Below are 18,253 nucleotides of genomic sequence, written 5' to 3' on the forward strand. Positions count from 1 at the left end.
CGCGGCCAACGTGCGCGACAAGTACCGTGCCTACTTTGCCAATGAGGGCGCAGTGCCATGGCAGAGGCAACGTGCTGGACTTAGGCCCTGAGGTGAGCAGAAAAGCCAGTTGCCACAGCAAAACATTTAATGAACATTTAATAATACATTGTGCATGCCCATTGTCGGCAATATTGTCAGCTTAATGTGGTGGGGTACAACATTATTCATCATGCATGTCCACTCGAGGGAACGTTGTCAGCATTAAGCTGTTGGGGTAGATCCCCCGACTGTAGCTTGATGCAATGTGGAGGAGCTCTATTTGCAGATGGTGTAGCATTTCGGGTGGTGTTGCTGCAATGTATGGCTCCAGTGTCAATCCAAAGTGCGCTGCTGCACTCATAGGCCTGTGGGAACTCATCCGCCGGTCTATGTCCTCTAATTCTGCATCTATTTTTTCTATTGCCCTTCTTTTAGTTGTCTTTGACCGGGCAGGGGTGTCCAGAGGCCTTTTCATGGGAGGCCTTTCAAGTGCTACTTCAGGTGCCGAGCTGGCGGCCGCATCCTCTTCCAAGCGCCGAGAGACAGTGCTAAGGACTGGCGAGCTGGAAGTGCTGCACTGTGGAGTGCTCGTCAAGTCTTCAGCCAGGCTGGCAGTGCCAAAGACCAGAGTGCTTTCAGGCGGACCGGCAGGGTGAAACAGCGCAGTGCTTGCCATTATTTCAGACGGGCTGGCAGTGTCAGTGCTGGTGTGCTCCTCGGGGCTGTGCATTGGCTGGTCCTCCTCTTCACTGTCACTGAGGTTGCTGGCAGTCCTGCGTGCAAGAATGTGTGTTACTCTCCCCTTGCAGGGGCCATGAAGGCAAAATACAAGTTTGTTGAAAGATTTGGTGTTGTAGTTGTGGTGTTCTAGTGTTCTTAATGCTCCTGCTAAATTGTGTGTCGTGACGTCAGGGAGCGTACCTAACATGAAAATTAGTATGTTGATTACGGCTGTCTTTTGTAAGCCTTGAAGTGCTATGGCATGATGTTTGCAGCCAGTTTGTGTGTTCATTCATGACTATCTACATAGTCGACTAAACTTTGTACTGGTAGGTGGGATACTGCCTAAACTCTTCAGGTCCAAGAAAGGTGTCCCACAATGATTTACCGTGGGGCAACTTTTGCTTAATGTTTTTATTAATCACCTTTCCCTTTTTGTTAGTAATAGTCACTCTCTTCTGCCTGCAGGTGACATAAAGCTATTTTGAAAAGTCACACGAGATGACTCAGCCATAGTGTCAGATATTTTCGTTGATTCTGCGCTACGCTTTCATGCACATGTTGACTTGGTTGTTAATTTGTTAATAAGGCTTACAGTCAGGTAGGAGCGTTGTCCCACATCACGTGCCCTCTTTATAATCTATCATGCTTTATACTTCTGTTTGTATCCTTAGTTATTCCAGGGTCTGTTGTATGGAACAACTTGAATGCAACCCAGATTGTGAAAGTTGAAGATGCACGACTGCTTACTTCATGTGATTGACTGCAACATTTTGATGTCAACACTTCAAGTGCAAGTACTTTATAAGTCATTTCAAGAATGAATGGTGTTTGCAGGTGAAAATGTTAGTTCTCGTGCAATGTATAATTTGTATAATGTGAGGTCTAATGATGCTGATATTTTTAGAATCATCTGTCTGCATTTAATTGGTTCTTGCTATGCTATGGTGGCGTATGTATTAGAACTTGCATTTTCTGTCTTTTTGATTTTAAATTTAATTTTTCCTTTTTTCTCTTTTTTGTGCACCAATGGCTAAGGCACAGGCTGTTGGCAAGCACGTACAAATAAAGGTGACTGAGTGAATGAATTGTTTACCAATTGCCTTCATAGATGGCTTGACGATACTGCTCATGAATGGCTGATCGCACTAGCTCTGTTTTTTACCTATATTGCACCTGGCTTACTGTTAGTACAGTTGACAGCAGTCGTTTGTGAACGTTAGAGTATGCGCCGAAACAGCATCACGTAACTGGCGATGTCACTTATGTCAGTTGGCTAGTGTTATATCAGACAAGCCCATGTGCCCGACGACTGTGCAGATGCACCCGGTATTGTGCGTGCAATTTCTACGTTTACGTGCTTGTCATTGCTATTGCTTACCGCACCAATCCTACTGCTATAAAAAATGTGCACTAAAATTAAGTATTAGTAGCTCGTTCTGCAAGCTTACAATCTGTTTAATTTGTGTTATATTATTGCAACGAGGTGCCCAAAATACAACATAATCTAGGGGCAGAAAATTTACTAGTGAATCGTATGGCTATTCTCTACTTGCCTCATTACACAGCCTACTTGAGTAAAGTTGGTGATAAAAGTGGTATCAGCGTCATTCTAAAGAGGAAATCCTTCGAATGAACCAAACTTGCATTTTGTCTTTATGACCTCTCTAGTATATACTTTAATAAAACAGCATCTGCAAACTATGTATATTTCTTTCTGGCACAATGCTAATTTTGAACAGTTGGATGGGCCTGTAAATTTTTTTTTCACTGCTCCTGTCAGATGCACCACTTCATTTACTACTACACGTCATTAACCAGCTATTCTGGAGCCCCTACAGGGACATTGCTCACCGATTTCACATTATAATCTGAAAAATATACGTACAAGCGTTCTTCCATTGTGTCCTTCAGAAAGTCCAACAAAGTAAAATATGGCCATTGTTTTTTCGTCTTTTGGGGGTCGCTTTGAGAGCCGCTCTTGCCTGCAGCTTTTTTCTCCCGTCGCTTCTTCCTATAGGTGTCGCGCAAATTGCGCCACCGTTGGAACACCTTATCTGCTGTCAATGTAGTAAAAGAAAAAAAAACAGGTGATTGAGAACAGAAGCCGCAAATTATTTAGCAGTGAACACAAACGTGCGACGGCGCAACGTTACCGCAAAAAAATCGCGTTAAAATTACAAATCGAGAATGGTTCTGATGTCCAAAAAGGGCAATGCGCCGTTAACCACGAAAACATGTTGCTGCCGAGGTCGCACGAGACCGCCGCATCGGCTGCTTTGCGCTTGTTTTCTAGTACTTCTGCTTAAGCTTAAAAGTACACGAACAGCGGGCAATTTCTCTGCTATGTATTGCGTATAGCGCAGACACCGATTGCATTGAATGTCATCGCTTTATTACGGGACATAGCGAGGAACCAGACGCCAATAAAACGTTGCCGCCAAAAGCTGACGTGACGGCGACCGCTTTCTTGGCACATGTAAATTCTCGTGAATTCCGCCTTTTGCTTTATTCAGGGCGTGACCTTTCCAAAGTTTAAACTGAACCATGTGCGCAACGCAATAGTTAGTGCTGGAAACGTGCATGCAAAACGTGCATGCAAGCGCACTTACCGCCTGGCTCCAATCCTTGCAAACTGGCGGCCACTTCCATCCACAGGCTGTCTCGCAGCGCAGCATTCCGGTAATCTTGCAGCCGCGTGTTCCATAGACGCGGCCTCCGTTCCACCTCGGCGATTAAACACTCGTTGAACACGGCGCGGGACATCGTCAACATCGTGTCGTGGACGCACGTGCATTTGTTTTGGTGTGCCCGCGCTCTTGTTGCGCTCATACAAGCAACGCCATCTGGTTTCCAAGCGTGCAAGTGGTGCCGAGCTGTGCTCCTATTGGCCGCAGGTCCGGCCCCTCTACGCCGCACGAGCGGCGTTCGCTCGACCGCTTCAAATGTTTGGCACTTTGCCGCAGCAACGAAAAAAGGTGGTTTTGCCGCACGAGCGGCGCCGCATCAGCGAATTCGCAGGCGAAATCGCTCCATGTAGTACGGCCTTTAGAGGACAACCTCCTCAAAATTGCAAACATGAGCAACGTTCGAAAACCAGCTTCTGTCTGAGCAGTTCACAGCATTCGCGATGCGCCGATAACGGCTTTCAAATGTTACGACAGTGATCTGAAAAAGAACAGAAAAACTACCTCATCGGTAAATGCCTGCCTAGAATAAGGGTTTTCGCAGCCCCAGCATGCTCGACGTGGTGGGTAACTAGCGTGTTGCCCTGGCCTTGTTTGAGAAAGCACGGCGGGATACAGAGACGAGCCAGTTGTTTTCTTTCAGGTCACTGTACACAAGGAAATAATCTATGAAACATCCCTCTGCAAAAAGAAATTGGAAGGAAGAATCGAAGAGTGCAACTCCATTCCGCCTCCGAATGCGAGAAAATAGAAACAGTGCTGAAAAGAACGCACGCAGAAAACACTGATCCGAGCAACCGTTCGTAGAGGACCGTTTTGACGGAGTTCTAGGAAGAGCTCCTGAATACGCTCATCTCGTTGAAGCCACCGCGCTGTCTTGTGGGCGTCTTCAGACCCGTGAAAATGCGCGGCATCCGCTGTTGGCACTGCCCGATCCACACATCGTTCTTCATTCCACCGCAACGACTTTCACATTGCTTTTGTACGCCTCGGATCTACTGAGACATCAAAACCTGCTTTGTATGCAAACTCGGTTTGGAAACGGCCATTTGATATTTCCAGCCCACACATCGCGGTGTTGTTCAGTTAAGTCCGCAGCGGTCGACAGCTTTATCAGCACACCTATACGTTCTGGTGACGGCAACAGCTGCTTTCGCTCGGGTATAAACGCTCTCCAGGTCACTCAGTTTCGTTCAACTGCTCGGTGCTTTTTGCACCTAATCTCACTGGCCACTGCTCTCTGCGTATGCAAAACGACGTTTGCAATACAGCAGTTTCTCTTGATTTTTGTGCAAACCCGAACCGCTGCGTTCAATTACTGCCCATCCGGAGCATGCTATCACACACAATCTCCTGCTTTGACGTTCAGTTTTTTCCGATTAAGTTATCTTTTTTATCGCAAAGGTGGTGGTAGGCCCGGAATAAACGACGGCATGTTATTTGAGAGGATCCGAGTCCCCTTGTTACAAGTTGCACAACAAGACCACGAACACTACAATTGATATATCACATACCGCATTCAAGACACAAAAATGTTAAACAAGAAACGTGCAAAAAAGTATGAATGTACACCAAATGCCTTGGTGGCAACTTATAGAGATGTAGAGCGACAATACATGAGCGTACCATCGGATAAAGACAGGACACATACTATAACTAGACAGGATACTGGTTAACATTAAAAAAAGACGAAAGATTTAGTTAGGAAACGGCAAAGCGTGATAATCACCACCCCAGATGACAGAATAAAACTACACTTTAAAATTTTTCACGCATAGAAAGGGTGAAACACGCTCCTTGGCACCGTAAACTCCGTTTTCAGCACCATGTGGCTCAAAATACGGGTGGTTTTCTTCTATATAAGTGTTCTGCCCGCATTCATCGACGCGCAGCGACGGGCCACCAACTCTGAACTGCGAGTCAGCCGGTGTTCCCCGTATGGTGGGACAAGTGTGTTGTGTGTTCGTTCTGGTGCTTGTCTGTGCGCGCTTCTCCTTCCCTCTCCGAACCAGGACGGCCGGATAAGGAATTCGGCCCGCTTCTCCCGCTGTCCTGCAACCCCAGCGAGGTGTTGAGTTGCGTTTCGCAGAACCGTGCCGCGCCTGGGTCCAGAGACGCCACGACCAGCAGTCTGCCGCTGCCAGCTCTCGCTGCCAGTTCTTAAGACTTCCAATGTTTACCCGTCATCTTTATGAATAGCGGACGCGTCGGCCTTATCGAACGGCGTACCGTGACGCCAGAATAGTAAAAAAGTGAAGTCTACCGCTTCGGCCGTTACCGTCAGGTCCGCCAACGCAAAGGATTACGTCACCATGGGAAGCCTTCCTTCGACGGCTCGCCCATGACAGCACCTTCTGCAAGGACAGCCCGACGTTCAACGGCCACCATGAAGCAAGGGCAAGCAACGGCAAGATAGGCTGACCTTGATACCTACTAGTAAGCTTCGCATCCAACGCAAGTGATTTTTCATTGAACGGAGGGTACTCTGCGAAAGAGGCGGCAAGCCCTAATGGATCCACACAAGCTGATCAGTAAGTCTGAAAAAACGAGTTCCGCCACAGACGACGAGCCACGGGGAGCTAGCTCTAGACCGCGACGAGCCACTAGCCTGTCCCCCAAGGCTCAAGCAAATTACTAGACTAGCCGCGACCAGCACTGTCGTACAGTCGACGCGTCATCGAGCAATGTGGGAAATGCTTTAACTACGTTTCCACGGGCTAATGTAGCTGACAGCGGGCCGGCTACAACAAGGCTTCGTGATACGTTTCTTCAATATTGACAAGCCAGTGACACGTACGCCGCGGTCCTGTTCAAGACAGGCACTGCTGAAAGCCTTAGCGAACTGGCGCTTCACAGGGCCGTCGATGCAGACCGAGTTGTTACCGTCCGCGAAAAGTTACGCGAGAGCGAATACGAACGCGACGACGAGAGGGAGAACGACCGAAAAGAGAGACAATGTCCCGGGTATCATCAGCTCGCTCGGTCAATTTTTCGAGATCACGGCGAACGAACATGTCCTCAATAATAATAATCAATCAATCAATCAATCAATGAATCAATCAATCAATCAATCATGTTTATTTACGTGCCCAGGAACAGCCAGAGGCCTGAGTGCTGGCGCAAGGATAGTTACATGAAAACAAAATACAAGAAACATATTGCAAGAAACAAAGAAGCGACAAGACACACACATATTGAAGTAGCGAAAATTACAAAAATAAAGCACAGGCGGAGCCTGGGTACAGGTAAAAAAGAAAAAAGAAGATGCCTTTGTGGCCCAGCTAATTGCAATGAATACACAACAAGCAGAGAACAAAGTTTGACAGTAAGACGACAAAAACAATGACAAGAGTATAAGACAAATGATAAGACAAGCATGATAAGTAAACAGTTTCAAAAACAGGCAACTATAGTGGTTAAACAGGACTGCAGAGAGACCAAATTTCAGCAATAAAAAAAGAAAAACGAACGACAGAGATATCATAGATGTTTAACATACTGTGTTCAACAGCGCAGTACGGTAAATTGTAAAGGAGCTTTGAAAGATGTCAAGGCGTTCAGAGAAGCGGTTGTAGCAATTCTGTATTCTGCGCACAGGAGAATGATTGGAGTTGCGCGCAGCGGTCAAGAAAGGGCGATGCGACCTGGTGGGCCTCTGTGGAACACTAAACTCTAAACAACTAAGCAGGTCTGCGCAAGAAAGGTCACCATGAACAATTTTGTGAAGAAATGTAAGGTCTGCACGCATACGTCTGCAGGTCAAGGAAGGGATGGAAGTAACTATGGGTAAGTCAGAATCAGGATGAAAACTGGGATTGTGATGACAGTGCTTAAATATGGATAAAAACTTCTTCTGCACACGTTCTATTAATTCACTACTAGATTTGGAGATGCCGTTCCAGGCAACAGAAGCATATTCTAACTGGGGGATACATATTGCATTGTATAGCATTAGAAATGGATCTGGAGAAGAGAATTCCATTGTAATCCGACACACATTTCCAAGACTTCGGAGCGCTCGCCGGGTGATGAGCCTAATATGAGAAGAAAAAGAGAGGGTACTGTCGAAAAGAACTCCGAGGTCCCTAATCTCCTCAACCCTTTGCAAAGAAGCTCCCTCTATACTGTAGGAAAACAGTTTTCCGGCTGTACGTGACAACCTTTGTTTTAGCTGGATTTAAAATTAGACAGTTTTTGCTGCACCAGACCGATAATTCCGACACATCCCTCTGCAAGGCACAGCAGTCCTGAAAACTGCTAATGTGCCTAAATAGTTTGACATCATCAGCATAAAGAAGAAATGAAGATTTTGTTAACACTGTTGACACATCATTGATAAAGATAGAAAACAATAGTGGACCCAGCACAGAACCCTGAGGTACACCACTCGTTGCAGTGTAAACACTAGACCTTTTGAAGTTTACATCTACGTAAAAGGACCGGTCAAGGAGATAGTTGGACAACAAGGCAACAAGGCTTGCATCAACACCGGACATAGTAAGCTTGTTAATTAATAATTTATGGTTCACTACATCAAACGCCTTACTGAGGTCAAAATAGATAACATCCAACTGGCCTTTTTCACAAACTGCAGCCGAAGCCTGAGTCATGAAGCTTGCAAGATTTGTAACCGTCGATCGACCCGAGAAAAAGCCGTGCTGATTTGGTATCATAACGTTCTTGGCGCAGGCAGCAAGAACGTTGTGCAGAGCTGACTCAAAGAGTTTTGAGGCGACACAAAGGAGTGAGATTGGGCGATAGTTGGTAACGGCTGACTTATCACCAGACTTAAATATTGGAAAAATTCGTGCAATCTTCCATGCACGAGGAAATTTGCCGAAAAGTAAACAGTTATTATAAATGCAAGTTAAGACAGGCACAAAAATGTTGCCGTAAGCCTTCATGAGGGCTGCTGGAATTCCGTCTGCACCACAGGAAAATGACGGTTTCATCCGTTTAAGGCTATCATTGACAAGTTTTTCATCGAACATAAGTGTACTAAAATTAGACATATTATTAAACGATAGGCGTTCGTCGTGACCATCTGGCAGTTGAAAGACAGAATGAAAGTACTGAGCAAAGCTCGTGGCGACATCCTCAACCTGTTCCCCATCGGAATTAAGCAGGCTAATATGTTCTTTAGACGCCTTAGAACGGCCGCGTACATACCTCCAGAAGTCAGCCGGTTTCTGAGACGCAGAAGCCTCTAACGACTCTATATAGAGCTGGTGGTCACGCCGGTAGAGGCTTTTACAAAGTGAGCGATACCGACTAAACTCCGCTTTCCACTTGTCAATCCCAGAACGCTTGGCCTTTTTGTGGGCGCTGTCCTTAAGTTTAAGCGAACTTCGAAGTTCTTTAGAGAACCAATGGGGAAATTTGGAATGAACAGGCTTATAACAAGGGATGTACTTTTCCATGCTACTCCTGACAATTTCGGTAAAACGTCCAACCTGTTCGTCAACATCATTGACATCAAAAACACTAGACCATTCAGCAGATGAATAAAAGTGATAGAGCCCAACATAATCTCCACGCTTGAAAGCATCTCGCGGGACTGCACAATCGTCAACACCACCATAGCAATGCTGGGCAGCGACAGAGACAGAGACAATAAGAGGGGGGTGAAACTTGTCGGGGTGTACAAGAGATATTTCGGAGGCACACACCTGTACGTTTTTCAAGTTCGAGAAGCCCACATCTAGGACATTACCACAGAAGTTTTCTATGTGGCAGAACTGCTGCAACGAGGTGAATGATTGAAAATCTAATAACATGGTGCATTTCTGTGCTGCATAATGGTTTTTATGCTGAAATGAAAGACTGTTCCAGTGAATACCTGGGGTGTTGAAGTCCCCAAATATAATTAGCTTATGGTTGGAGTGTGAATTGGAAGCATTTTCAATAGATGTGAGCTTTAGATTATATTCAGCAGGTAAAATATCCGGGGTTATATAGAATGCACCGATGAGCAGCTTCTCGCCCCTCTTGAGGCCTACCTCAAGCCAGACTGATTCCTCAGTCTCGAGGTCTGCACGCCGCACGCATTGCACTGAGCGATCGATGGCAATGAGAACACCGCCACCCTTTTGCTTGGGCCCAGTTAACTTTCTGTCACTTCTAAAAATTTCATAGGTCGGAGGAAAATAGTCGGAAGATGAGATATCATCGCAAAGCCAAGTTTCAGTAATAACAATAGTAGAAAATTTGGAGCACACAACATTTCTAAGAAATTCGGAGGACTTAGTACGTAGACCCCGAGCATTTTGATAATAGATGTCGAGAGTGTCGTTCTTACTGGTCATTCTCAGAAGTTTCACAGCTGTGCACCATGCCAGGGTGGAGCTTGCCTTGGAACGGCTTGAAGAGGGAGCCCTTTGGCCACATAGACGGGTCGCACAGGCGCCTGAAACACTCTGCGTCAACAGTTACACAAAAAGAAGAATAGGATTCATGCTTGGTTTTAAGGCGTTTGCATGACAATGGCGTGACTTGCACATTCGACAAGTGGGCCAACAGTTGCCCAGATGTCGTGTTAGCCGACAACTTCGAAACAAAGATGGCCCTGGAGCTCGGCGGTCGGCGCACCACAACCAACTCAGAAGCTTCCGATGCACCAACGCGAGGAGGGCTTCTTTTCTTCACTAAGTTCAGCGGCGGGCCATTACTCCCAGTGTCGGACCGTAGAGGCGGAGGCAAAGGGCAGTCCGATGGGGAACTCAACTCACTCAACACCGCACCTGGTTGACCGCTGGAGCGTTCTAAGAATGCCGAAGCGTTCGTCGAGGGCAGGAGGGGGCCGCCTTCACCCGCTGCACCGGCGGCAGCTGCGGCAAACGACGACCTCATGGGGAGACCGGAGTGCGGTGACGTCACCGGTAGCGTGGAACGGCTAGCAGGCTTCGGGGAAGCAGGCGGGGAAGGCGGCGGACTGGCGAGCTCCCCTCGCAGGCAGCGAACCTCCTCACGCAGGGACGCGACGATTGAAGCCTGATGGGCAAGCCCAGCCACACTGTCCCGTCGCAGAAGCCGGTTCTCCTCGCGCAGCTCGGTGACAACAGAGAGTTTTAGCAGTACGTATGCTCCGTTCGTTACGTTCGTTACGTTGCTACCGGGTTTACCGGGACCCGACTGCGCATGCGCCATTTGTTCCGTACGCGGCCGGCGTCTCTCCCGGCGCTCTGCTTCCGTGTTACCGTATCCGGAGCCCGCAACCGGCTTGCTCGGGTGTTAGAAACTTTAGGCTTAGCGTCCTGGCGAATATTTGATCGCCGCTATCTGTGCAACTGCGAATGACACTCCGTAACACAACGTTTCACCTCACTATCATCCCCTTTCTCGCATGTGAAACTTTATTTGAGCTACAACTGCCGCGAGCGACCGGTGACCGAGACATCTGCGTAGCCTGTTTCGATGCTTCCGAGGCAGGTATCGCCATCTCTCGGCCACTCGCCGCACCGCGGGCCTGGCGCGCCGCGGCATCCATGGCCGGTCAGCATATGCTTGCATCGCGGCAGATATATCTGATCGCCGCTTTTAAAATAAGCCCCGAGAACAATCCCTAGCACAATGTTTCACCACACTAACACCTACTTTCTCGCAGGTGGAACTTCGTTTTAGTGATCAGATTGATTTGGAAGAACAGGAATAAGCGGTTGCTACCGTGGTCTGCGCCGGTTCGAGCCGCTGAGTGTGCCGAGCTGGCAGGCGCGACCGGCGTGTGCGCGGACTGTTTCCGATGCAGAAAACGCTTCACGATTGCCTGCTTTATCCATTTCTTGCGTACAAACCCGCGGAATCTACAAATTCAGCTCAGCGATCGTCGTAGTTGACCATGGTGCAAAAACAGTGGGCGGAGCGGCGCCGACGAGGCATCGCACACCCGCATCGGGCCATGTGTCTCAAATTCACGCGTACGACTAGTCGTGGTGACTGTCGTAACGATCAGTCGCATACGAATCGCGTGTACCAATTGTACATGTGTCTAGCGCTTCAATCGGGCAAGGCCAAGGCCATTCCACCACGTGAACGGCGCGCGACCATGTCGTCACCTGCGCTCGCTCTGGTGCCGTCGCCGCCACCGCAGCCCCTGCCTCACAATGCGTCCGGCCGAGCGCGATTTATTTTAGATTTGCAATGCTTTAGGGGAAACTGCGTTGTTTATTTACGTATTTTTAGCGTGCGGATTTTTGCAACTACTCGGCTAATCAGCCGTCACACGGAACGAACGGTACGACGCTACGGAGTGCTAAAACACGTTTTCCGTCTCACTCTACGGAAAGAACCCGGTACGTACGCGCGCATGCGCAGTCGGGTCCCGGTAAACCCGGTAGCAACGGAACGAACGTAACGAACGTAACGAACGTACTGCTAAAACTCTCTAACATCCCCAAGAAAAGAAAGGCTGTCGCAGGCTTCGGACAGGAGATTCTTCAAAGCCGCTACCTCTGCGCGTAGGTCCGCCGAAGGGTTGAAGCTTGCTCCGACAGGGGACGCCACTCGTTTGGCCGGGATGTTCGCTGGCTCACCGTCTTCTGCTGGTTTGGTCACCGGCGTCGCTACCCCTATCGGGTGACGCCGCGGCCACACACAGATTGCAGACGAATAATAATAATAATAATAATAATAATAATAATAATAATAATAATAATAATCAATCAATCAATCAATCAACCTTTATTTTCGGTACCCAGGAACAACCCTAGTGTATTGGTACTGGTACACCATATACAAAACATACATAGAAACTAATTAAAATCAAGACAACACAACACACAAAACCGTATGCATGAAATAAACAATAAAGTAAAGATAGTTACAGTAATCTCAGAAACCAAACCAGCAAAAAAAAAAAAGAAAAGAAACAGGAGACCTAGCGTTGCAAGCCATGACTCTCGGACAGAGAAATGTTCAAGGCACGTGAAAAACAGGAAATACTCACTGAACATGACAAAGATACGTTATACGCATAAAACGAAGGTTTTATAACAAAATGTTCGGAAGTTTCAACTTTGAAAGAAGCTCAGCATTACAAGCACTGGCACTCAAACCTACAGAAATTCAAGCAACGCAAAACCAGGAAATGTGAAACACAAACAAACAAGAACAAGATTTGCCTAAAATAAATACGGCACATAAATTTGCAGTGACATAAAGGCACTTAAGCTACAACAGTTTTCAAGTCGTTTGAGAACAAAGAAAAAGAGCTCTGGAATGTATCAAGACGATCAGAATATTCATCATATGCACATTGTATTCTGCAGATGGACGAGCGTCTTCTACTTAAAGCATCTGTTCTAAAAGTTCGAAATGTTCGGAAAAGTTTGTTCGGCAAGTTGACATAATAAGTGTAACCAAGTCGTCACACAAAATATCCCCATGAAGAATTTTATAAAGAAGGAAAATATCAGCTCGCATTCGTCGACACCGAAGGGAAGAAAGACTTTTCAGAAAAGGCACACTGCCGTTAGCGTCTTCTTGCACATGACGGAAGCGGTGCTTAAAGATAAAGAGGAACTTATTTTGAACTGTTTCGATGCGGTCACTATTGGACTTGCAAGTTGCATTCCAAACAACAGAGCCGTATTCAAGAAGAGGTAAGCAGAGAGCTGAATACAACTTGAAGAAAGGAAGATGACCTTTAAGCTCTCTAGAATATCTGCAAACAGCACCCAGAAATCGAAGAGAGCGACGAATAATTTGTGTAACAAGGGAAGAGAAAGTCAGAGAAGAATCAAATAGTACTCCCAAGTCTCGAATTTCAGTCACCCTCGGCAATGCAGTGCTTGAAATTTTATAAGAGTATTGTAGCTGTTTAGTTTTTCTACTATAGGAGACAACTATCGTTTTTGAGGGGTTCAAAATTAGGTCGTTTTTGGTGCACCAACGATGGAATGACACAATATCAGCCTGAAGATAATTACAGTCATGAATATTACGTACTTCTCTAAAGATTTTCATATCATCAGCATACAACAAAAAAGAAGAATTTTGAATTACGGAAGCAACGTCGTTAATGAAAATGGAGAAAAAAAAGGGGACCCAGAACAGAGCCCTGGGGTTGCTTTGTCACTTTGCTTTGCAGAGCCACTGGTTGCTTTGTACCTAAATGAAGTTTGACCGTTAACACTTACATAGCAATATTGCTGCTGGAGATAGCAACGTATAAGACCCACCAAAGAAGCGTGGACATCTAACAGAATGAGCTTGGCAAGCAATAACGAGTGGTTGACTACATCAAAGGCCTTGCTCATGTCGTAGTAGACCACATCAAGCTGGCTTCTACCAACGATTGCTGGGACGGCCTGCTCCATGAAGCACGCGAGGTTTGTGGAAGTTGAACGACCACGCATAAAGCCATGTTGATTAGGAATGAGGACGTGTTTAAGTGAGAGAGACAACACCATATGAAGAGATAACTCGAATAGTTTAGAGGCAGAACAAAGGAGCGAGACTGGCCTATAGTTTATAGCGTCAGTTTTTGGGCCTGACTTGAATACAGGGAATACGCGAGAGATTTTCCATGAGCGAGGGAACGTGCCAGACCGGAGACAGTTATTAAACATTGAAGTGAACACAGGAACGAATATGTTTGCATACGTTTTTAGGATGGCGGCAGGAATACCATCTGGTCCACAAGAGAGCGAGGGCTTTAGCTGCTTGATACGGGTCCGCAAGATGTTCTCATCCAGTTGGAAACAACCAGAGTTACCGCCCTGGTGACAAGGGGCGCTACTGTTATCACTGCCACCGCTAATTCCAAAAAAAGAAGAAAACTGACGAGCAAAGCAGTCGGCCACCTCCGCAACCTCATTGCCGTTGGAGTCTAGTAAACGAATAGATTATTTAGTGTTACTAGATCTTGAATGAATGTACTTCCAGAAGGCTCCCGGTTGATGGGTTGCTTTAGCTTCTACTGACGCCAGGTACGGAGCATTATCACGCTTGTGCTATATTTTGCATAAGGCACGTAGGCGCCGAAACTCCTGAACGAACTGGTTCGCACCAGAGCGCTTCATCTTTCTGTGCGCACGTTTTTTGTGTTTAAGGGCATCCCGCAATTCAGAAGAAAACCAGTGTGGGAATTTGAACTTCTTTGGCAAATATTGCGGGATGTATTTCTTCATACCCAAAAGTACAATCTCAGTAAAACGGTCAACTTGTTCATTGACATCAGTTTCGTCAATGACTGTCGACCAAGGGGCAGCAGAAAAGTAATCATACAGCCCAACGTAATCTCCCCAGGCGAAAGCGTAGCGAGGTTGCGTGTTGCAGGAACTTACGGAATGGTGGAGCATTGTGGGAAGGGAACAGGAAATAGAAAGAGGAGGATGAAATCTGTCAGGTCTACCTAAAGGACAATCAGAGTGTGACACACTAACATCAGCAAAATTCCAAAAACACAGGTCCAAAATGTTTCCACTGCAGTTTTCTATGTGATTATGCTGTGCCATGGAAGTGAAAGATGAAAAATCTAGTAATCTATTACCCTTCTGTTCAATGTGGTGGTTATGGTGGGAACAGGATAGATGGCTCCACTGAACGCCAGGAGCGTTAAAGTCTCCAAGAAGGAGAACCTTGCGGTTGCAATGAGTAATAAGCTCTTGTTCAATGGAGGAGACTAACTGATTGAATGCGTCAGGAGCTACATCAGAGGGAATGTAAAAAAAACCCAACAAGAAGTTTTTCAGTTTTAGAGATAAGAATTTCGACCCATACAGACTCATCTGCATTCTGAATATCAATACAAAGCACACTCGGGAGAGATTTGTCGACGGCAAGAAGGACCCCACCCCCTTTTTGTTTGCTTCCCGTCAAGGCATGATCACTACGGCTGCTGAGGCACAGGCGGTTGTTTTGGAGGCAGCGGCGGAGCACGATGGCGGGGTGTGTTCCCGCTCACTTCCTCCACTAGACGCTGCGCAGCGCACGGAGAGTTATGTAGCTGAACAAGCAAGTCTACATGCCATGGGTCATGTACCCGCGCCCCTCGTGCCTGGAGACGGTCGCCGTAGTAGCAGCCACTCAGAACCTCAGTGCTTGTCAGCGGCCACAGCCGCCAACTCCTGCCCCGCCCAACGCAGGCGTAGAGTTGTCTTGCATCATGCGGTATCTGTGTCGCAGGGATCTGGTTTCCATCGGCTTCAGCATATTTGACGACAAACCTGACAGCTATCGGGCTTGGAAATCGTCATTTAAAGGGGTGTTCCGGGACCTCGATCTATCTCCTCAAGAAGAAGTTGACCTCCTGATCATGTGGCTGGGTCCAAACTCATCAGCACAGGCCAAGAGGGTTTGATCGGTGCACGTCGACAACTTCCCAGCGGGCCTGAACGTCGTTTGGAAGCGTCTGGACGACAACTACGGGCGCCCCGACGTGGTTGAAGACGCGTTGCTAATTGGGCTGGAGGAGTTCCCAAGGCTTTCTCACCGAGACAACGTGAAGCTGCAAGAACTCTCGGACTTGCTCCGCGAGTTTGAAGTGGCACAGAGAGATCCATATCTTGCCGGTCTCAAATACCTTGATTCCGCCCGCGGAGTTAACTCGATCGTCTCAAAGCTTCCCCTGGGCTTCAAGAAAAGGGGATGTCCGTAGGCTCCAAATACAAAATGGAAAACAACACCGCATTTCCGCCCTTTTCTTTCTTCGCAAGCTTCATCATGCACGAGGCTGGCATGAGAAACGATCCTAGCTTCATGCCCGACCGCAATAATGTTCCTGCGGCATGCAACCCACGAATAGTGAACCAAGACTCTAAGCCGCCTCAGGGAATCCCCTTCATCTCTACCCGGAAGACAGACGTTGATTCGGCTTCCTGAACGGACCAACAAAAACCGGGCACCCGTAATGAGCGGCATGATGACCACAATCTGGACGCGGGGTGTCTCCTGCATAGGAGACCTCACCCCCTCGCGAGGTGCCGCGCCTTCCGCATGAAAAGCTTGGCTAAACGAGCGGAATTCTTCACACAACGGGGAATCTGTCTGCATTGTTTTAAGTCGACAGACCACTCAACGAAGCAGTGCCAGGCAGTTGTGAAGTGCCTTCTGTGTGGAGCTGGCGACCATGATACAGCATTTCGTCCACGGGCAAGCCAATTCTGAGAAAACGAAAACTCTCAGACCACCCCGACACAAGTCTGCTCCACACGCACTCAAGTGGACAACGAGGACGACGAAAAGTCTTGCGCCAAAAAAGGAACCCCAACCACTTTCTCCAGACTCATCACCTAAGTTGTGCACTTGTTTTCGCCCTGCAAGTAGCGATGGTGTCGAACAGCCTTGACACCAGACGGGGAGTGTGCTGCTCGCATTCATCGACAGCGAGGGGCCACCAACTCTGAACTGCGAGTCAGCCGGTGTTCCCCGGATGGCGGGACGAGTGTGTTGTGTGTTTGTTCTTGTGCTTGTCTGTGCGCGCTTCTCCTTCCCTGTCCGAGCCGGGACGGCCGGAAAAGAAATTCGGCCCGCTTCTCCCGCTGTCCAGAAACCCCGGCGAGGTGTTGAGTTGCGTTTCGCAGAACCGTGCGGCGCCTGGGTCCAGAGACGCCACGACCAGCAGTCTGCCGCTGCCACCCCTCGCGACGGCAACACTTTTTTTACGGAGATAACCAGAGAAAGGAACCTTTCTTTTTTCAACTTGTAACCTTTTTATGTTTTTCATTTATCCTTAATTAAAGTTTGCCTTTTAAGCCTTCAAATGTTTACCCGTCATCTTTATGGATAGCGGAAGCGTCGGCCCCGTCAAACAGCGTACCGCGAGGCCAGAATAATAAGCGTGAAGCGAGTCAAGAAAACCCACTTTTGCTTTCTTTTACGCGTGATGCAAGATTTAATGCGTGTAAACCATAAAAAGCACCTAAAAATGGCCGCGTATCTGCTCCTTTCGTTGCAAATGTCGAAAAAAGACAATAGTGTTTATCGACTTTTGCCACGTAAATGCCTCCGTTCGCTTTCCCGCTCAACTCTCATGTTGTTCCTCTTGATTCGCGCTCCTCCCAAGGTAAAGACGCCAAAAGTTTCCCTAAATTATTGAAATTTACCGCGTTTCACTGCTCCTCGCTGGGTGTCTCGATGCCAACGCTGTCGTACGGCGGAGACGCGCGTGAATTGAGGCGCCCTACTTCAACGTTCATAGAACGCCGTTGCCCTACTCCCCGTGCGGTCCCAGCAGAACGTGGAACCTATCTAGTGGAACCTTTCGTAACTGTTGCAGGTTGATTTTTAAAAATGGCGCCAGAAGCTAAAGTGGCGCGGGCAACAGCAAGTGACGGCAGAGTGAATTTTTTTCAGCAGTTGATGAAGTATTTAATATAAAAAATCAAGCATGTAAAATTTCTTATAAAGGAACAATGAAAATATCACTTCTGCATTAATTTGTTGTCTTATGTTTGCGTAATATCTTGTTCTTCTTAAACAATGTTGCCAAGTATGAACATTACACCGGACTTAGGCGGGCAGATTAACGTGACAATATCAGACTTCCGCGGGTCTTGTTTTACTTCGGCCGGGTGGCTGAATCGCGTCACAGACAGACAGACAGACAGACAGACAGACAGACAGACAAGCTAAACGGCTACAAAGTAAAATAAAAGCCCAACCCGTACCACATACGTATCACGGGTGACGCCAATTAAAAATAAACAAACTGGACTGAAGTCAAAAAGAGTTTTAAGGAGACAGGAAAAGAAGAAAGAAAGAAGAGAGATCTAGAACGCGAAACCAAGCCAAGGGAGGGAGGGCAATCAGTGGTATCTTTTAAACAAATATGTGAAACCTCAGCTATGGCTCAGCATCTTGTTCTTCATACATGTGATCTTGATATG

General features: G+C 47.3%; 1 protein-coding gene across 1 annotated transcript; it reads right to left on the reverse strand.

The window, feature by feature from the left end:
- Nucleotides 1–202: 202 nt before the first annotated feature.
- LOC144143310 (uncharacterized) lies at nucleotides 203–3,784 on the reverse strand. The gene is made up of 2 exons (XM_077675080.1): nucleotides 3,354–3,784; nucleotides 203–372 (listed from the first exon to the last, which is right to left on the reverse strand). The coding sequence occupies exons 1-2, from the start codon at nucleotides 3,571–3,573 to the stop codon at nucleotides 203–205; spliced, it is 390 nt and encodes a 129-aa protein (XP_077531206.1). The 5' UTR covers nucleotides 3,574–3,784.
- Between the last annotated feature and the right edge of the window lie 14,469 nt (nucleotides 3,785–18,253).

Source organism: Haemaphysalis longicornis, unplaced genomic scaffold, assembly GCF_048455015.1.
Source record: "Haemaphysalis longicornis isolate Haplotype H1 unplaced genomic scaffold, Haemaphysalis longicornis Haplotype H1 scaffold_6, whole genome shotgun sequence".
Classification (NCBI taxonomy): domain Eukaryota; kingdom Metazoa; phylum Arthropoda; class Arachnida; order Ixodida; family Ixodidae; genus Haemaphysalis; species Haemaphysalis longicornis.